This window comes from Paramormyrops kingsleyae, chromosome 7 (genome assembly GCF_048594095.1).
Source record: "Paramormyrops kingsleyae isolate MSU_618 chromosome 7, PKINGS_0.4, whole genome shotgun sequence".
In the NCBI taxonomy this organism is placed as follows: Eukaryota; Metazoa; Chordata; class Actinopteri; order Osteoglossiformes; family Mormyridae; genus Paramormyrops; species Paramormyrops kingsleyae.
Genome location: NC_132803.1, coordinates 32,834,849 through 32,853,301, shown reverse-complemented (window position 1 = coordinate 32,853,301; position 18,453 = coordinate 32,834,849). Strand labels below are relative to the sequence as shown.

The 18,453-nt window shown below is 44.7% G+C and overlaps 2 protein-coding genes across 4 annotated transcripts; one reads left to right on the top strand and one right to left on the bottom strand.

The window, feature by feature from the left end:
* Positions 1-7,179: 7,179 nt before the first annotated feature.
* rnf224 (ring finger protein 224) lies at positions 7,180-9,781 on the top strand. 2 transcript variants are annotated; one of them, XM_023818626.2, is made up of 3 exons: positions 7,180-7,557; positions 8,455-8,664; positions 8,781-9,781. In XM_023818626.2, exons 2-3 carry the CDS (start codon positions 8,455-8,457, stop codon positions 9,066-9,068), a joined length of 498 nt encoding a protein of 165 aa, XP_023674394.2. In that variant the 5' UTR covers positions 7,180-7,557; the 3' UTR covers positions 9,069-9,781. The 2 variants fall into 2 exon arrangements, with proteins under 2 accessions (XP_023674394.2, XP_023674393.2); XM_023818625.2 differs by lacking the exon at positions 7,180-7,557 and having other exon boundaries at positions 8,448-8,664.
* A 96-nt stretch (positions 9,782-9,877) lies between these two features.
* On the bottom strand, positions 9,878-18,052 carry prpf4 (pre-mRNA splicing tri-snRNP complex factor PRPF4). 2 transcript variants are annotated; one of them, XM_023818622.2, is made up of 14 exons: positions 17,927-18,052; positions 16,868-17,080; positions 16,449-16,635; positions 15,103-15,190; positions 14,899-14,978; positions 14,511-14,604; positions 14,307-14,401; positions 13,934-13,992; positions 13,678-13,801; positions 12,991-13,080; positions 11,547-11,669; positions 10,948-11,055; positions 10,679-10,797; positions 9,878-10,509 (listed from the first exon to the last, which is right to left on the bottom strand). In XM_023818622.2, the coding sequence occupies exons 2-14, from the start codon at positions 17,025-17,027 to the stop codon at positions 10,316-10,318; spliced, it is 1,521 nt and encodes a 506-aa protein (XP_023674390.1). In that variant the 5' UTR covers positions 17,028-17,080; positions 17,927-18,052; the 3' UTR covers positions 9,878-10,315. The 2 variants fall into 2 exon arrangements, with proteins under 2 accessions (XP_023674390.1, XP_023674391.1); XM_023818623.2 differs by lacking the exon at positions 17,927-18,052 and adding an exon at positions 17,779-17,920.
* Between the last annotated feature and the right edge of the window lie 401 nt (positions 18,053-18,453).

Below are 18,453 nucleotides of genomic sequence, written 5' to 3'. Positions count from 1 at the left end.
CCTATTGATTGAAGTTGCTTTTGTCGACGACCTCGTAAAGCACACGCCATGGTATTTGTCTGTGGTTCTGAGTCGCGCCTCCGCACTCTTTCTTCAGAGGCTACAGGTGCAAACATGAGGCTGACGAACAGGTTTACGCTGCGACGCCTTTTCTGCCAGGGGTTGCGCCGTCTTCCTCAGCAGAGCTCGACGTTCCCAAGGCCACCTTCTGAAGGGACATGGGCACGGAAAAAAGGAGCGGCAGTGACACCACGGGCCATGCAAATAAACCGGTCGTCCTGCCAGTCGCCGATGAAACGCCACACCTGTTTCATCGGCGGTGAGCAGATCGCCACCCAATCGATGTGCGGGACGGGATTTACAGCATTTGGTTGCTGACATTATGAATGAGAGGCTTAATTTCCAAGCTGACACCTTAAATCAAACTTCATTAGGTACTAAAGATCTCCAGATATATATATGCAAATACAAATTTTGTGTGTGTGTGTGTGTGTATGTATATATATATATATATATGTGTGTGTGTGTGTATATATATATATATATGTGTGTGTGTGTGTGTGTCTATATATATATAAGTCTTCAGGTGTAGCTTCTGATGTGTGTTTAAATTATAATAGAACTGCTACGTGATCCTGCTGGTTCAAAGATCTACTCACAGAGGACAAGTTAACATCACTATCAGGGTTGTACCACCCTGCAGCATTCGCAGTAGTTCCATCCATGTGTACAAAGACCTCTCTCTGAGCCGTCTGCCAAGATGGTTCCAGAACATTCCAGTAACAGCCTCTATAGGTAAAGGGGGGTGTTGTAAGATGTGCAGGTTAGTGGGGTTGGGCCTGTGTTCCCTCTGGTTAAACAGGCTTGGGCAGCTTTCCCGGGTGGGATCTGGGCCTAGGTGTCATCAGGGACAAACTCACTAGAACAACCGGCCCCACCTGCCCACAACGTTCTGAAAGACCTTTAGTTAAACCGAAACCTCAGTCTATAACACTACCTGGGTTCCAAGACCTGCAAATATTACCTTGGAAACTCCACAACTGCGCTGCTATAAGCTGTTAAACTCTTAAGTTCAGGTGACCTCTACATATATTCTGCCATTCTGAATTGTTCATGTATGTACAGCTCTAGGAAAAAAAATTAAGAGACTGCGGCAAAACTTTCAGTTTCACTTATTTCTCAATTTATGGGCATGCGTCTGTGTAAAATATACATTTTTTTGCAAACTCCAGCCTGGCTCTTCCCTGCTTCTCATTAATGAAGTGCTTCTTCCTTGCTTTATGGGTCTTCAATCCTGCTTCTAGGAGCCTGATATGAACTGTCCTATCAGTGCACTTCATACCTGCACTTAATGTTTCCCATTCCTTTTATAGGTCACTTGAGGTCATCCTCCAAATTGTGAGGCACTGTTGGAAATGTTGGCAGCGATCTGTTGGCATTAGAAAGTCGCTTCTGCCCTCTACCTGACTGGTTTATAGTCAGTGTCTCCTGCTTCACCGTATTCTTGTGTACTGCTGTCTTATAAGCTCTAAGCCTGGAGGCAACCTGCCGTGTAGTGTAACCTTCTGCCAGCAGAACCAGGATTTAACCAGGATTTGAGAATGCCAATTTTTTTTTAAATATTGAGTCGCCTCTTAATTTTTTCCAAAGCTGTATGCCTTGTCTAACAACATTCATGCAACAATCAGTCTATTTTACGAGGTAACCCAGCAAGCTTCTCTGGAATGCTAGCTCTGAAAAATACTCGGGTAGGGGCTGATATATACAAGTCTCCTACCGATTTGTTTTTGGAAGAGTCGTGCTGACAGTGGCTGCCTGCTGAAGGACCATCGAAAGTCACAGAAAGTTGAAATGTTTGAACTTCAGATGGGCGTAAAATCTACATCCAACTATGACGTAAGCGACCCCTATAGTGTCATGTGGTGCATGATTTTGCTTTTCAGGTGTGTGGCGCATTACCACTAAATACCTACATGCAACGGTCTCCAGCTGTTAGTGTAAACGAAAGCATTTACCCCATCTGCGCGAAAAATACTGATAAAAATATCTATGTGCTATTCATTAGGCCCCTTTTGGAAACTATAGATGAAGTCTGAAGAGTGACAGCTAACATAAATCTGGTGATTTGAAGAAACTAAATTATAGCAGTCCACTAAATGCGACTGTAAACCTGTAGATCTTGCAAGTGACTCTTGTAAATCCTTTAGATAAGAACTGTCACTGAGTTTGGGGCTGACAATGGCTCCAAAATGCAATTTTCAAAGACGTGCCGTGATTGAATTCACCCACCTCCCCCCCATGGTGATCGAGATAAGTTAAAATAAAAAGTACCTTGTCATTCCTAAAAGGAAGAAGGAAGTTACTGTTATTGTGTGTTGACCGGTTTTCATCATTCATGCTGAAAGTAAACCACTTCCTAAAGGGCTGGGGGGGGGGGGAGTTGTTTAAGAGAAAATAAGATAATTTCGCAAAAACATCCATCAATCCATCCGTTTTTGAAGCCCACTGGTCATATGTAATATTTAAATTTGGTACAACACAATTACAAAGAGGATGTAAAATACTAAATAATTTAGGTGGAGAGCCGATAATAATCAGACTAAAAAAAATTAAAAGAATGCGATTGTGTGGCTCCACTGGTAATCTTAGCTTAAAGTGCACCATTTTTCACAAGTAACAACAAGATTATTGCCACCTAAACAGGAAATATTGTATCCTAAAAGTTTTCTAATATTGCTCCTGGGTCAGTTGACATTTAAAATACTTCCTCCCCACACACATCAACAAGAGAAGTTTACTGTTATACCTGTTATCTGACATCATGAGTGTTTTCTGAATTTCATGGCTCAAATATGGCATTCTTGGTTAAATAGACATGTAAACATGCCAACCGCTTACGCTGTCTGCATATGGAAAGCAGCCTGTAGATTTATCACGTGTGAACACAAGAACCTGCAGATATTATTGCCATCTTCATTGACCTTGGTTTTGCACATTTCGATGATAGAAACTGAAAAAAAAACTTTAACAGAAACACTGAAATTTCATAAAAGAAAAACCTTCAGATATGGAAAAATAGTTTTTACATTCGCTTGAGGTGATTTTCATGGTAAGTTGCAAAAGTACTTTGCAAATCTGCAGTGGAAACAGAATTTGCAAATGAGCAGATACGTAGGACAAGATAATTACTTCTGTTGAAGTTCAAGACATGGATCTTAATCTCATGAGATGATAAATGGCAATTATTATTTGAAGGGCATACATTAATGTAAACACACCCAGATTTGTCATTTTACTTTGTGAGCTTATTAGAAACTTAATTTGCACAAAACTTTAATGGAAACAGCTATTGTGACACATAGGTGTCCAGTGTGGCCCAGAGATTGTGACGTGTGCACACCTGTAAACATTGCAACATACAAATTTAATAGCATGGAAACTATGATCTGTATACATCAGGGGTGGCCAATCTTATCCGCAAAGGGCCGGTGTGTATGCGGGTTTTCGCTGCAACTCCCTAATTAGATTACTAATTAGAGGACTGATTGGTTGAAGAGTCCTCACACCTGGGTTTGAACAGCTGACCTACAGGTTATCCCAAAAACCTGCATACACACCGGCCCTTTGCGGATAAGATTGGCCACCCCTGGTGTACATTATTACATGGAAACACAGCACCCTGTACACACTGTGATATATAGACATTACGAAATGCCAGGTCTATGACCTGTAGATATTGTGACACATAGATGCATTTCCTTTGTGGTTCATAACTGCCGGTTTCTTGTCACACAAATGTCTTTGTAGGGAAATACGCACCAATCAGCCATAACATTACAACTACTGACTGAATAACATTCATAATCTAAATACAGTGGCACTTGTCAGGGGTGCCATTGTAGGTTAGACAAGTGAACAATCAGTTCTTGAAGTTGTGTTGGAACTTGGATCTGAGTGACTGTGACAAGGGCCAAATTGTGATCGACTGGACCAGAGCATCTCCAAAGCTTGCTGCCTACGGGGCTGCATAGCCGCAGACTGGTCATAGTGGCCATGCTGACCCCTGTCCACCTCCGAAAGTGCCTGCGATGGGCACATGAACATCAGAACTGGACCATGGAGCAATGGAAGGAGGTGGAAATGTTCTGCTGGGAAACCTTGGGTCCTGGCATTCATGTGGGTGTTACTTTGACATATATCACCTGCCAAAACATTGTTGCAGACCAAGTACACTCCTTCATGACAAGGGTATTCCCTGATGGCAGTGGCCTCTTTCAGCAGGACCATGTGCCCCTGCTTCACTGCAAAAATGATTCAGGAATATGGAAAAAAAAAGCATTGATACTGCCTCCAAATTCCCCAGATCTCAATCTGATCCAGGGTCAGTGGGATGTGCTGGACAAACACGACCGATCCATGGAGGCCCCACCTCGCAACTTATAGGATTTGATCTGCTGCTGACGTCTTGGTGCCAGATACCACAGCACACCATCAGAAGTCTTGTGGAGTCCATGCCTTGATGGGTCATTGCTGATTTGGCGGCACAAAGGGGACCTATGGCTGATCAGTGTATGACCTGTTTGTACCACAACACTTCTCCTTATCTTCAGTTCATTTTACTGAATGAACGAGTCTCCCGCCGACTCCAGCAAGGACATGGTGATTGAAAGTGCCTCCCTGCTAAGTCCTGAGCCCCCCTTCCGAATATTGCCAACAGGGAACCTGCCCCAGGGGTTGGTTAGTGGCTCACTGGGTTAAGTCTCTGTGTCTGTGGTCAGAAGATCGCCGGTTCAGGCCCCAGTCTTGGTAGAACAGTCACATGTCTGTGGGCCCTTGAGCAAGGCCCTTAACCCCCAGCTCTAGGGGTGCTGACCCCAGGCTGTGACACCCAACCTGTGGAGAGCAAGATGGGGTTGGTGAAGAGAAGCATTACAATGTACCTGTATTTGTGCAAATGCCAAATAAAAGATCTTTCATTTATCCCCCAGTTGGAAAATTTTTACCTAAGTGCCCAGTTTCAATCACTGACAATTACACAGTTTACCAAGGGTGATTTCCCCCCCCCCCCCCCCGCCCCGGTGCGATTTACTGGTTCTGAGGAAATAAAAAAAAACAGTGTTATGACCGCAAAACTGGAACATGAGGTTAAAGTCGCACTCTCCAGGCAGTGACCCGATTCACTGACCAAGCCCATGAGGAAGGAATGACACTGCACCCATATTTACCAGTGGGAGCCGCTTCAGCAAAATAACCAGCTAAGTAAATGGGAAACGGGTCGCAAGACTCTGAACTTTGCAAGACTCCCTCAACGTGGTGCAAGAAAACAGATCTCCTGATCTTGCATACCCCTGCTCCGACGTCAGATTATTGTAACAAGAGCTTTCAGTGGACACAGCAGTTATTGGGGAAGAAAAAAAAACCCCATAAAATCAGGTCAGCGAAGACACACCCATCAGGCCTAAGTTTCATCGTCAGAGATAGATTAGCATAAGTGACTTAGGGAATGGGCAGAGAGTCCCTAAAATAGTTAGACGGGCAAACAAGCTGAACTTCTCAGTAAGTCACATCATCCTCATCATTCTGATGTCACAGAACTGCAGAGGTAGATGTTATATCAGTAATTCAAGCAACATTCAAGAAATACAAATAATCAACCCAGAACGGAAATGTTCAATTTGGGTAAACATAACATTCCTGGCGTATTAATGGTCCACGAGGTAACTATGATAAACGCCTTCAAAGAAACTGGGTGAAGAGTAAAAGATAAAACACCAAGGAGTCACATGAGACCAGCGTTTCTTCCGGTGACAGATCATCGGTGAATCTGCACAATACAACCACCTAGTGGCCACAAAGCCATATTACTCTCAAACGGCTTATTTATTGAGTTGTACTCTATACCATCCAAAATTTTATACTTAATGTACATTTTCATGCATTGCCTGTGTTCTAAAACCAAGAGCACCATGTGATTCAGGATCATCTGATGTCTCACGCCAAAGGGCAGGCGGTCCTAGTACTATGAAACGTGCGTGTATTGTGAAATTTCACCGTCGTTAGGTCGGATAACTCTGGGCTGTAGCCCTGAGTATTATAAACCGAGCGCCGAGTATTTTAGCCCCGATGCCAATCTTCCTTCAAAAGAGAAAAAGAAGAAGAAGAAGAAGAAGAAGAAGAAGAAGAAGAAGAAGAAGAAGAAGAAGACCAGCCCCAGGCAAACTTGACTTGCCTCTGCTCTTTTCGGTACTGGAAACTCCCCGGCATCCATTTACCCTTTCCTATTATACTGTCATTATTGGGTAATTTTATACTTATGCATATTTGACAGGAGACTTCATCAGAATATTACCCTCCAGCAAATATTAATAGAGGTATTTAACTTTAGGTGCTAATCATAAAGTAACTAAAGGAACGGCGAAAATCTCCCATCCGGCAAACGCTACCTCGAGAGCTATAAAGGCACTTAATCAGACCATCAAGCGCCCCCGGTAAAACTGGTTGTACTTACAATTACCTCACTGTAAACTTAGCACTACAACCGTAACATTGCACAACCCGAGCTATTTTATGAACCTTTTGCACTATATCTATATATGCACATTGTATTTATGTTTTCATATAGCATATTTGTACTGTTTATATAGGGGGTTTCTATATCATTTTACAGGAAGAGTACTATATGGAGGGGTTGCACATTGAATCTCTGTACTGTGTACAAATACAATAAATGAATTAAATTCAATTCAAAATGCCTAAACGTTTCTATACAATGGAGTATGTAAGGTTGCTTTTAATACCAGGAGGGGCGATATTATAGCATCGAAAAAAACACGGCTAACTTGAATCGGTTTAGTAAATGCTCAGTAATGTAACGGCAAAGTGTTCTACAGTATTTCAGCTAAAAAAATATATGAAGTCGGTGATAAGCGGTGCATTAAACCGGTGTAACTAGAAGGCCCCTTGCCCCATCCAGCTGGTCCTCCCTGTTGACAGCCAATTTGCGGTGTGTCTCGGCGTGCCGTGTCGGGTTTCTCGGACCCTTTGTGTTGGCCGTAAGCCGATATCCCCGCCGGCCTGCTCCCGAGGAGCGGCAACGTGAGCCGGGGTATGCCTTCAGCCCGGCCGGGCCGTCAGCAGAGGGCTGCACGCGTGTGGGATCGGGAAGGGGTTTCACTCAGCCTTACTCCTGCAGTCTCCCTGGAATAGCCTTTCACATTGGTCGCTGTGCTCAACCTTTATACTTAGTACAGCGTCCCCTTGGAGACCCGAGACGGGTGATGCGACTCACGTCCCGCATAAAGAAGTAAGAGAAACTTCCCTCCTGGATCGGAGCCAAGCGGAGATCCCAGGTTCTCCTGGGCACATTGGGCATGAAGTAGAGGGATTTGGAGGAGGATTTGAAGGGGCGGAGGTGTCTACGAACGGCCCTGCGGTGACGCACTGAGCCCCCGCGACCCCGTCCATGTCTCGGAGCTGATAAGGTAATGGGTGGGTACGGGGCAGCGGGAGCCTCAGCGAGAAAACCGGAGGAGCACTAAAGACACACGGTGCTGGAAGGTACATATGAGCCGCTATGCTTGGATCATCTGGCATATGTCCGGCATCAGGAGCCGCCGTGACACCCGTTAGTATATTTCTGCAGTAAAAAAAAAAAAACCGTTTTGGTTCTAAGATATATTGTACGACTAATTGATGTGAGACAATCTGAATACCTTTTTAGTATGAGCTGCTTAACTTTTTTTGTTACCCGGTATTCCTTTATATAGGATATTGTTTAATATAAAAAGTCACAGTAGGTCTACATACTTTTAAGTCATATATAGGCTATAGCTTATTATAAAAACATGACGTTTAGCGTTTGTTTCTGCAAAATAACTAATATTTGCCATCCATTAATTTTCCAAGCGATTGCTTTCTACAAAATTCGAATTTATAGAGAATTTTGCGAGCTTGTTCATCATTAAAGTTTACAGACTTCACAATATAAACCAGGTGAATATTCAGTTTTAATTCGATCCCGTGTTGCTCAAGATCAATAATTCATCGCGGGTAATTGACATACTTAAAATGTGATAAATATTGAAAATTAGGACAAACTAGGCGGCCCAGTCTATAGCGCGTTAAAGAACGATGCAATAAGGTTTAGAACAGCTGCAGATAAGAGCTGATCGCCGCAAACACGGGCCCCGGTCACCATCTGCTCTGTTTCATCCTTACCTGCATCTCGGATAGAAAACGGATCCACCTGTCTCTGTTTACAGGATTACTCTACCGTGTTTCCTTAGCCTGGTGCTTGATCAGCCACCGAATTTCCCCACAACACGTAACAGCTCCGAAGTTGCGTTATAGCTAGAGAAGACTTTGTTTTAATCGCTTCCAAAAGCAGTCGTGTAGGTTTGCTGTCTAAGCAGATGAAGATGGTGTGATAAATTTGCATTCCTCGCTCTGCACAAGATGTCAAAGGAGGACGGGTCTGTGCCAGAGGCACCAGCAGGGGGCAGTGTGGAACCGGGGGAGCAGCCTTCGCGAGACAGCCGCAAGTTGGATTGCATAATCTGCTATTGTGCTTACAACCTAAGCGAGAGGCTTCCGCGCAAGCTGTATTGTGGGCATACATTCTGCCAGGCTTGCCTGCGACGACTGGACACCGTCATTAATGAACAGGTATGCCTGGTTTAACGAAGAAGCCTTATGCTAGGGTTACTATCCCAGTATCCTAGCATAAACTCCACAAACTTGACCCCTGTCCTTATTGCCCTCTGCACCCCTATTCCCAGCAGCTGTGGATTCCCTGCCCTCAGTGTCGTCAGAACACACCTTTGCCACGCGGCGGCGCTACTGCGCTCGACCTGGACCTGGCTGCCTTCCTGGGCGTGAAGGCCGAAGCGGAGAACCAGCGAATCAGCACGCTGCAGGGGGGCGGGATCCAGCTGGAACACAAGCCTTCATTCATAAAGCAGCCAATCACGGAACAGCCTGCGTCAGCATGGGCACATGGGATGCTAGCAGAGCCCCGCCCCCGGCTGAGCCCCTGCTGCCGGCGATGCATGTCCTGCTGCTGGTCATAAGCGTCACGCGCCTGCTCTCCCAAAAACTGAGCATTTAAGAGCAGGATGGTGTACAAACAGAGCAGCCCAACCACTGAATCAAGCTCCATCCAGCTCCCTACAGGAACTGCCACGTGCACGTGCATATGTAAAACATTCTGTCCCGTTTCTATTTCCGGGAGCCAAGTGCTTTTTTGCCAAGGATGACACGTTACACGAAACCGTGTTTTGGAAACACTACAGGCTGCTTTCAATTCCAGGGATCACTTGTTTTAAAAACCATGAGTTAGCGAACTTTAATCACTGCTAACATGACCTGGCTTTAAACACTGGACAGTCTTACTGGCTGATGTAATTGTCCATGCAGGAACCAGCCCGTGTGGTGACTTGTGTGTTGCTTTTGATATGACCTTTATTTTCCTTAAAGCTGGGCAGATACACAGCTAGATCATGGTACAATGACCTGCCCCTATCATGCTAACACTGTTGTATTGTACACTGTTTGAAGTGTAATTTTAGAAGCAGGGTTCAAAGGAATCCATACGTACGATTCTGTTTTTACTTTTGTAGTCTCAAATTATGGGTGCAATATGTCACATGTTAAAAATTAAGAGGTCATACACACACACATGCAGTGAAACAGCCCACTGAATGGTATAGGGCTTTTAATCTGGTCTTCTACATCCAAAAGGTCGACATGAAGGATTATCCTATTGTTTTGTTAAACACAGCGTTGCAAGTCTTCAGGAGAATGGGCTGGCCACTCGACTGGTAATGAACATTAAAAGATGGAAACGGTCCGACATGGAATAAAACAGAAAACTCACACATTTGCTAAGAAAAATATGTTAATTTTAATTGCAGTGACATTGTAAAAAAATGGTTTGAGAAACTGGAGGAAGAGTGGATTTAAACTACAGACATTTATGATGCTTTGAAAGTAAAACTAAAAACCTACCATATTAAGTGATACTCTCCAAATTTTCAGTGTCCTGCTCACTTTTGATAAATTTGCTGAACTTCCAGATGTTTCTGCTACGTTCAGACCCTGCCCTCGAGGTTTTTACAGCTGAATGTCAGGTTACAGCTCAGATCCGACAGCACACCCCTAAGAGAGCATCCCACCTAGAACCCACCCACACCCACACACACACACACACACACACACACACACACACACACACACACACACACACACACACACACACACACACCCCTCCCTGCTGATGTGACTGACAGCTGCTAGCAGAACACGAGCCCCTCCCCCCTCACTCGGACATCCAGAGCTTGAAGGTGCGGTCATAGGAGCAAGTGGCGATGAGCTGCCCGTCCGCTGACACGTCCAGCCCCATCACCTTGCCCTCGTGGCCGGCCAGCGTCTTCAGGGGGGACCAGCCCGGGTGTGTCCACACCTTGGCCGTGTTATCGTAGGCCCCCGTCAGCAAATAGTGACCGTCTGTGGCTGGAAGGGGGAACAAGGAGGCGTAGAGAACGTTGAGGCATGACCTCGACTTCATCAACATCAATCAGGTCAGACAATCATCCTGAACGGTCACCTTAATCCCTCACCAGCAGCTAGAAGCGCAACCCCAACAAGAAGTCACCGACTAGCGGAAGAGGGACCCACTTACGCTGGAATTTGACGGAGGAGATCAGGTTCTGGTGGGCAGGGATGGTGTAGATGCACTTCCTCTGCCGAAGGTCCCACACCTTGCAGGTGTTATCACCACTTCCAGTTGCCATGTGGAAGCTGAGGGGCGGAGCAGGGATTTAGACCCAGGGGAATGTTACGAGGCGGGACTCTGCTGCAGCTGGCCCAAGACGCCTCCAGTAGGCTAAATACTCCCCCAGCCAAACCCCTGGCTTTTACCGCCCGATTAAGGTTCATTTGTTGACCTACCCATTGGGCGAGAAGTTGATGCCGTAGATCTCCTTGAGGTGGCCCTCCAAGAACATGATGCAGCGCCCAGTCCGCAAGTCCCACACTCGACCGAAAGCATCCAGCCCTCTGGGGGAATGAGGCAGAGTGGTCAGGGGCTGTGAGGGTGGTGGGCAAAGGACTTTGGGATTTCTAGTTAGCTGGGACAGCTGAAGGCTATCAAATCTCACGCTCAACTTCATTATGTGAAGTAGCGCAGGCATACTGGCCCGAAACCACACTGATTGCATCTATCTTGAATTTCACTGAACAACATGTGATGTTTTCTCCAAACGTATTTAATCGGGCGGCTAAATTCTAGGGCACAAGCACAACCTGGCAACCTGTTTGGGAACCTGGCAACCCAAAGACAAAACCACAGATCTGGAATCACAGTCACTACTCTCTGGGATCAACATGACGAACATAATGATTGGAGGTCATGCATGCTGTTCTATGAAGTAAGATCTCGAATTTAAAAACCGCAGTCATTGGGCTCTTTCCAAATAAGCCACAATATCTGGTAAGACTGATTTTATGCATCAGAATTGAACAGTGGCGAGGGGGGGGGGGGATCATACCCAGTTGCAGCCAAAGAGCCATCAGGGTGGAAGTGTAGGTCATGCACCCCCTTGCTGTGGCCCTCCTGATGTAGGATCTCCTCCTGGGCTTCAAGGTCCCACAATCTCCACGAGTGATCGTAGCTGGTTGGACAGAGATGGTCATCGGTGAGAGCTACTCTTCACCTCTATAACCACTAGAGACCATAGGTGACAAGGTTTAAAAAGACAAAACAAAGCCACGGTAACTAACCGCAACACTGGAGGGGTTAATGAAAACAATTAAAATAATGTAAAGTTTAGGGCTGCCGCTAATGACTATTTTTCTATACATTAATCTATTGACTATTTTATCAAATGGTCTATTATTCTACATGATTAATTAACCTCTGGAAAATCATTGACCGTTTTAAGTTAATTTTATTTTGACAACAACAAAAAACTGTATGCCTTTGCAGGGCTTCAGATTATGCACGCATGTCAATTTTTCAGCAATATATGAATCATTATTTTCAGCCACAGTTCGACAAGCACATTAGTAGTATACCTAAGAGTATTAATGAGATGTGTATTGTGATGCCCAAAAGTTAGTAATCTGTATAAATTCGGTTATCGGAGCCACATCCGACATAAGCGATAAGCACTGAAGTCGCAATGAAGGAAGGGACAGATCAGCAGCCAGAACATCTTTTAAAAGAGTGGTTACTGTGGTTAAACAAGGTAAAAAGAAGTTGGTGGCACTTTTTGCATATTGTTTTTTTGTATATTTAGCATCTACAAGGACAAAAGGTATTAAAAAGCTCTCCGTACTCATGGTCATTTAATAAACATGAATAGACAACATGGTGGTTTTGCCTTTTCTGCTGGTCTAGAGAAAACCTGTGTGTTTTCCTCCCGGTGCTCATGCACAACGCCAAGACCATCCTGATACGCCATCGCACTTTGCACAGTGTAAAGCCACCTTTTTGTTTTGTAATATAATTTGAAGTACTCCCACAATTACATAGTGGTATTGAAGGAAACCATTTGTTATAATGAATTGAAGTGCTTTACAAACCATAAAGATAATTTTATTAGAATAATTTAAAAATACGATGCGTTGATTTAAAACGCTGATGTCGATGCATTTTCAGCGTCGATGCCATCGACTAATCGTGGCAGCCCGAGAAAAGTTATCTATTCACAGCAACTTAGATGCTTCCTTCATACTATAGAAAATGAAAGACAGGTGCTGGCATTCATACTGAAGAAATACACCAAGAAAAGTTTTACTAATGTGGCAGCAGCCTTTGAATGTCTAAATAACTCTAAACACAATAGTTAGAGAAAAACAGTCATTTCATACCTGCCTTTAAGAATTACCAGAATGCACCAACAATAATTCCTCCCTTTTAAGCTATTCAGTGCCACTGCGTTCTCATATAGGCAATTAATTATGTTTAAATGCATCAATGTTCTCATTTACCATGTAGTCCCCAGAAAGCGTCCAGACGGGTGCCAGGCCACACGGGACACCCTCATCGAGTGCCCTTCAATGTCTGCCACGGGTTCATCACTGCAGACAGGGGGCAGCAGAGAGCACAAATCACAACAAGCAAACCTAATACACCCTGTACTTGGGAAGAGTGTCACATATACAATACTGTGCAGAACTCCTAAGCAGCCAAAGAAAATGTTGTTTAAATGATCTCTATGTTGGTGTAAAACTATAATATTATGCCTGTCAAAGTGTGTTAGCTTAGTCATTTCAAAACCTCTGCTAAAATCACTCCATTATTTCCAGCAACTATTCAATACACCCATGTATTTTTGACTCAACCACTAACACACCTTGTACAGCTAGCTGACTTTTTAAACTAATTAAATGAAGTGAGCAGGTGGTGAAATTTAATAGATACATGGAACGGCTGAGGTCTGGGAACTGACGCGGTCTAGACATCCAAGTAGATATCAGTAACATTTTGGAAAACAAAATACTGCATTTACTACTCAGATAAATGGATTTAAACATTTCTTTTGACTGCCTAAGACTTTTGCCCAGTACACACACACAAATAAATGGTCCATGTGATGCTCAGTATATATAGACAAGACAGTCTGTAGACAAGAGCTTTCGTCTTGTTATTTTTAACAGAAACGGGAGCCGTGATACCTGTCTAGACTCCAAAGTTTGACTGATCCGTCGGCTGCACAGGAAGCCATGTTTACGTCTGATTCGTCCAGTGATATTGTGGCCTGGGGGTGGAAGCTGATGGCCCCCACATTGGTGTTGTGCCCTGAGTGACGGAGAAACCACTATCTGGACTACAATACCCAAAATGGACATATACTCATAGAAAATAAGCACTGCAGTCTAGGGGTGAAGCACTAGTATGGACATAAACATACAGCAGAGGGTTGAGACTCACCTCTCAGAGTGCGAACGAGGCTGCAGTCGGGCACAGCCCACAGTTTGCACAAGCCACTCCTGAACAGGGATGACAGATGAGGCACGATCAGGGAGATTCTCGGGCTGGATCATGACCCTAAATCAGGGATTCCCCAAAATCCAGTCCTGCAGGACCAGTCCGCAACACAGTTGGCAGAATTCCTTGTGCAAACACACCTACTAAACCTGGCAACCAGCTGGTGAGCAGAATAAGGTGTGTTTGAGCAGGGAAATGTGCAAACTGTGTTGCAGACTGGCTTTCTGGGACTGGATTTGGGGAAGCCAGCCCTGAACCATGAAAGCCAAGCAGTAGAGGAGCTTTGCCGTGAAGACAGGACTGTGATGTCACTCACCAGGACGCAGTGACCAGCAGCTTGGAGTTAGGGCTGAACTGACAGTACGAGATCGGCCGGTCATCACCGATCTGGCTACAGAAGTTGTTCAGGTTCTGGCCAAAGGTAAAGCATCGGCAATCAGGAGCAGGCCCAACGGCGAGCCACAGTCACCACCCCCACCGGCTCCGGCACGCAGGGGAATTGTGGGACATTGTGGCTTACCCTCAGCGTCTTGTGGAGTTCCTGCTGACGCACCGTGCGCGTCGATTCGGGAACCTCCTTCAGAGCCCGAGCGTCGTCTAACCGCAGCGTGGCCCTGTGCACAGAGACGAGCGCAGATCAGCGGGCGGAACACCGGGCCGGAGACGGAAAAAAAACGATGGAGGCAGACGGCCACATGGGGGCACTGCGGGGTAACTGAATGGAGAGACATGCCTCTCAGGCACACTAATTCATTCATGTACACCCTGCTACAAGTAAATAAGACAAAGAAGAGTAAAAAACACAAAGAGAGACACAGAAAAGAGAGACAGACAGAGCGAACCCTGAGCTCAAACTGGATTCCTCACACACCCAGGGGGGATTCCTGAACATGCACATCACATCTTACCGGGGCAGGGAATAGCGGGCCAACCAGAGACGGGCTTCCTTCAGTGTGGTGGGGCCCTCATGGTACCAGGTCTGCTGGTACTGGAGGACAAACAGTGGGGGGGGGGGGGGGGGGCATGACTGCACTGTGCGGAGCGTGAGCTCCGATCCAATGTGGGTGATCATCAATAGCAGTGAGGAGAAGCAGAGCAGCACAGACACCTACCTCCTCCTGTGAGCGCTTGGCCTTCTCATCTTCCTTCTTAGACTTTTTCAAAGCATCCGGTCCAACCACTGACAGGATATTTCGCAGCCTGGAGATCGAAGAGGACAGTCTGACTAGCTATAGAAGGCAACACATAGGCCCAAATTTCCTTCACAGAAAATCACAGTAATGAAACACAAGATATTCACAACGTTTTGTCAATTAGTACTGATGTTTATTAACCTTCTGGGGACGAGAGCATCGTTGGCGATGCAGCGTATCTTTCTCGTGTATTTCAGTTCATAACTTGCTGAAGTCTTATTGTAGAAACATGAAAAAACGCTGACGTCCATTGTCAGAAGTATTTAGTTATTAGGTTAAATAGGCAAAAAAGTAAACCATGGCACCTTTGTTTTACCTGCATCGGGGGCGTGTAGTACCGCCCTCACATGAAGATTGCTATTTGCATTCTAAATAGCTGCATTACCACATATTCAAATTGATTTCGCATGGTAATCTGATGAACAACGCAGCGGTGAAATGCGATCCAGATACATCCCCTTCAGCGCCATAAAAGGGGGGGGGGGTGTGTCCAGGTGTGAATGGCTCATTCATACACACGAGAGCTCCTACATATTCAATGGAAGGAGCCAGAAATAGTGATACGAGTAAAGTTTTACTTATTTATTTATCCAACTGAAGGTTGCATCTACACCATTTAGTCATCTTCATGTAGCCAAGACTTTGGTGATCAGATATCTGGGATGAAAACAAACTTCCACCATTGCTTACTATGTAGTTTTATAATGTTTCTGCAAGTGTTCCAAACTGCATTTTGCAATGTCTATACCAGGGGTCTCCAACTCCGGTCCTGGAGAGCTACTATCCAGTAGGTTTTCTATCCCACTTGGCGTCTGAAGAGCCACACATGCTCCTGGTATTTACCTGAGAACAGCTGTGGCTCATCAGAAGCCGGGTAGGATAGAAAACCTACTGGACGGTAGCTCTCCAGGAGCGGAATTGAAGACCCCTGGTCTATACTTTGATGTCAAATTACAATAAATCTGACATATTTATAATATACATTAAAATTAAGATGTATGTAATGCCAAAACAAATATATGAAATAATTTATTTGCCATGAATTAAGTTTATGATATTGAAAGAAATGTGTGACCATGCCCCAGGTAGTGAAAGTGTGTTCCCTACCCCTAGACCCCAGAGGGTTAAATAAACAATCTGGGCACATGATGGATTAATGGAAAACCCCGATAGATAATGGAAAACACAATAGGTTGGTCACCTTCCTTCCTGACACTCAATCGAACAGGGAGACAAGCAGCTAGAGCAGAGCTGAACCCACTAACCTCTCCCGTCTCTCAGCTGGGCCCTCCCCGAAGATCGTGATTGGCTCCCCCAGAGCCCGCAGGCAGGCCTTGACCTCTGCATCATCAGTGGAGACAGTGATCTGTCGGGCCCTCTTCCTGCGCTCAAACTCTGCCAGCACCTCCGCCTGTCGCTCGCTCACCCGTTCCTCCAGCTCCATGGATTCCCCTGAGAGATCAGAGGGGATCACAGACTGCAGAGTCACCACTGGGAGGCGTCACAAAAGGGAAACATTCTGGACAAATTCCCAGTCAAAATGATTTTGTCTTACAAAATACTGACCAGGACTTGGTCAGGAGGATTTAGATAGATTTTAATAAATTATTTACTGATGACAAGTCTAACATCAAGGCATCCATTTTCCCAGCATGCACAGCATCCAGATAAAGGAAACACAAACCGCTGGAGATGTTGATGTGGCCGGCCTCGATGCCCGCCTTCACTGCGTCACTGGCAGCAGCTCCTCCCTCACGGCCCAGCCGCTCCCGTTCCTTCTCCTCCAGGCTGCCATAGAAGATCCGGGCCTTCTTGGCCACTGGAGTCTCCTCTTCGTCCGACATCTTTATCTTATTTCACAGCCAGATGCGATGGGATCACGCTAGTGGAGACAAACCTATTCAAAAGTACATTTAAAGTAAACCTAATTGAAGGCTGCAAGAACACTACAATAAAACACACAAATGCACTCACACAGCTTGACAGTTAAAAAAACAAAAGCATTCAGAAAATAATATGCATTTACACTTTTCCATTGATAGCTAAAACTGCAAAAAAAAACAAAAAAAAAACAGATTTCATTCTATTCTGATTTCCCACATTCTGGTACTAAAAATTAGAAAGTAATAGGTCAATATTATATCTTGATAACAGTAATAGTAAGTCTATCAAAATATCGAATGTGCCTATCCATCTGAAATGGAGAAACAAGATTAGCTTATACTCAAACCCGCCGTCCCGTTCGTTGGCATACTACGTAGTGATTGATTGAGAAATCACATAGCATATATAATAACATGTAATCTTCTTAATATTAAGCATTCAGTGAGTTAATTATTTAACCACTTACGGATTCTGATTTGTGCATGCACGCAAGTACATTACATGAATGGGACATCAGTATAGTGTATAACCGGCCCCTAAATCTACAAGTTAACGAGTTACATTCAGCATGCTATAGCAGCTAATAAGACTATCTGAATGACATTCACCAGCAGAGTCCATTCTATATTTAAGGATGAAAGGTTAAGTTATTCGCTCGTTAACCGCTTGGTAGTAGGAAAAGCCAGCAATGAAATTAGCACGTTTTCTTACATAGAGTACACGAAACCGTTTTTTAAGAGTCCTCAGAGCACGCCAATCGACTCGGATAGGCGATGTGGTTATATAATCCGCAACGTACAACATCTAAAATAAACACAAATGGACTGTAACTTTTAAAAAACGAATTAGTAGCACATACCGCTATCAAACGTAACCATGAACGTTCACTCTGAGACTGTTGTGTAATTCTCGCTTGTCGCTCTGATTGCTGCCACCTAGCGTATCGGGGGTCAAACACAGCGCCGCCAGCACAGCAGCGGTTCAGATTTCTAATGACCGGAGACCATCTATGATAGGAGTACTAGAAGCAATGGCATAAATGGGGAGATATGTAAAGAATTTTCATTGCTTTTTAGTTTATTTTTGCATGAACTATATTTGTATTACTTCAATAATAGGGCAACGCTTTAAAATATATATTATTTAGGAACCTAGTAAATTCTGTGATTATAAAGGTATTTACTACATACCGTGAAAAAATTTTACTAAAATGTGCCATATTCCCCCCAGCACGACATTAGGTAAAATGTATATGCATAACACACTTCTAAAGGAATGAGATCCGAGAGGTGAAGGTGAGGGAAGGCAGGGCAGCGGGAGAAGAGCAGGTCAGAAAGGTAAAGGTGAGGGGAGTGATGTCAGTGTAATATATCACGGCATTTTTAA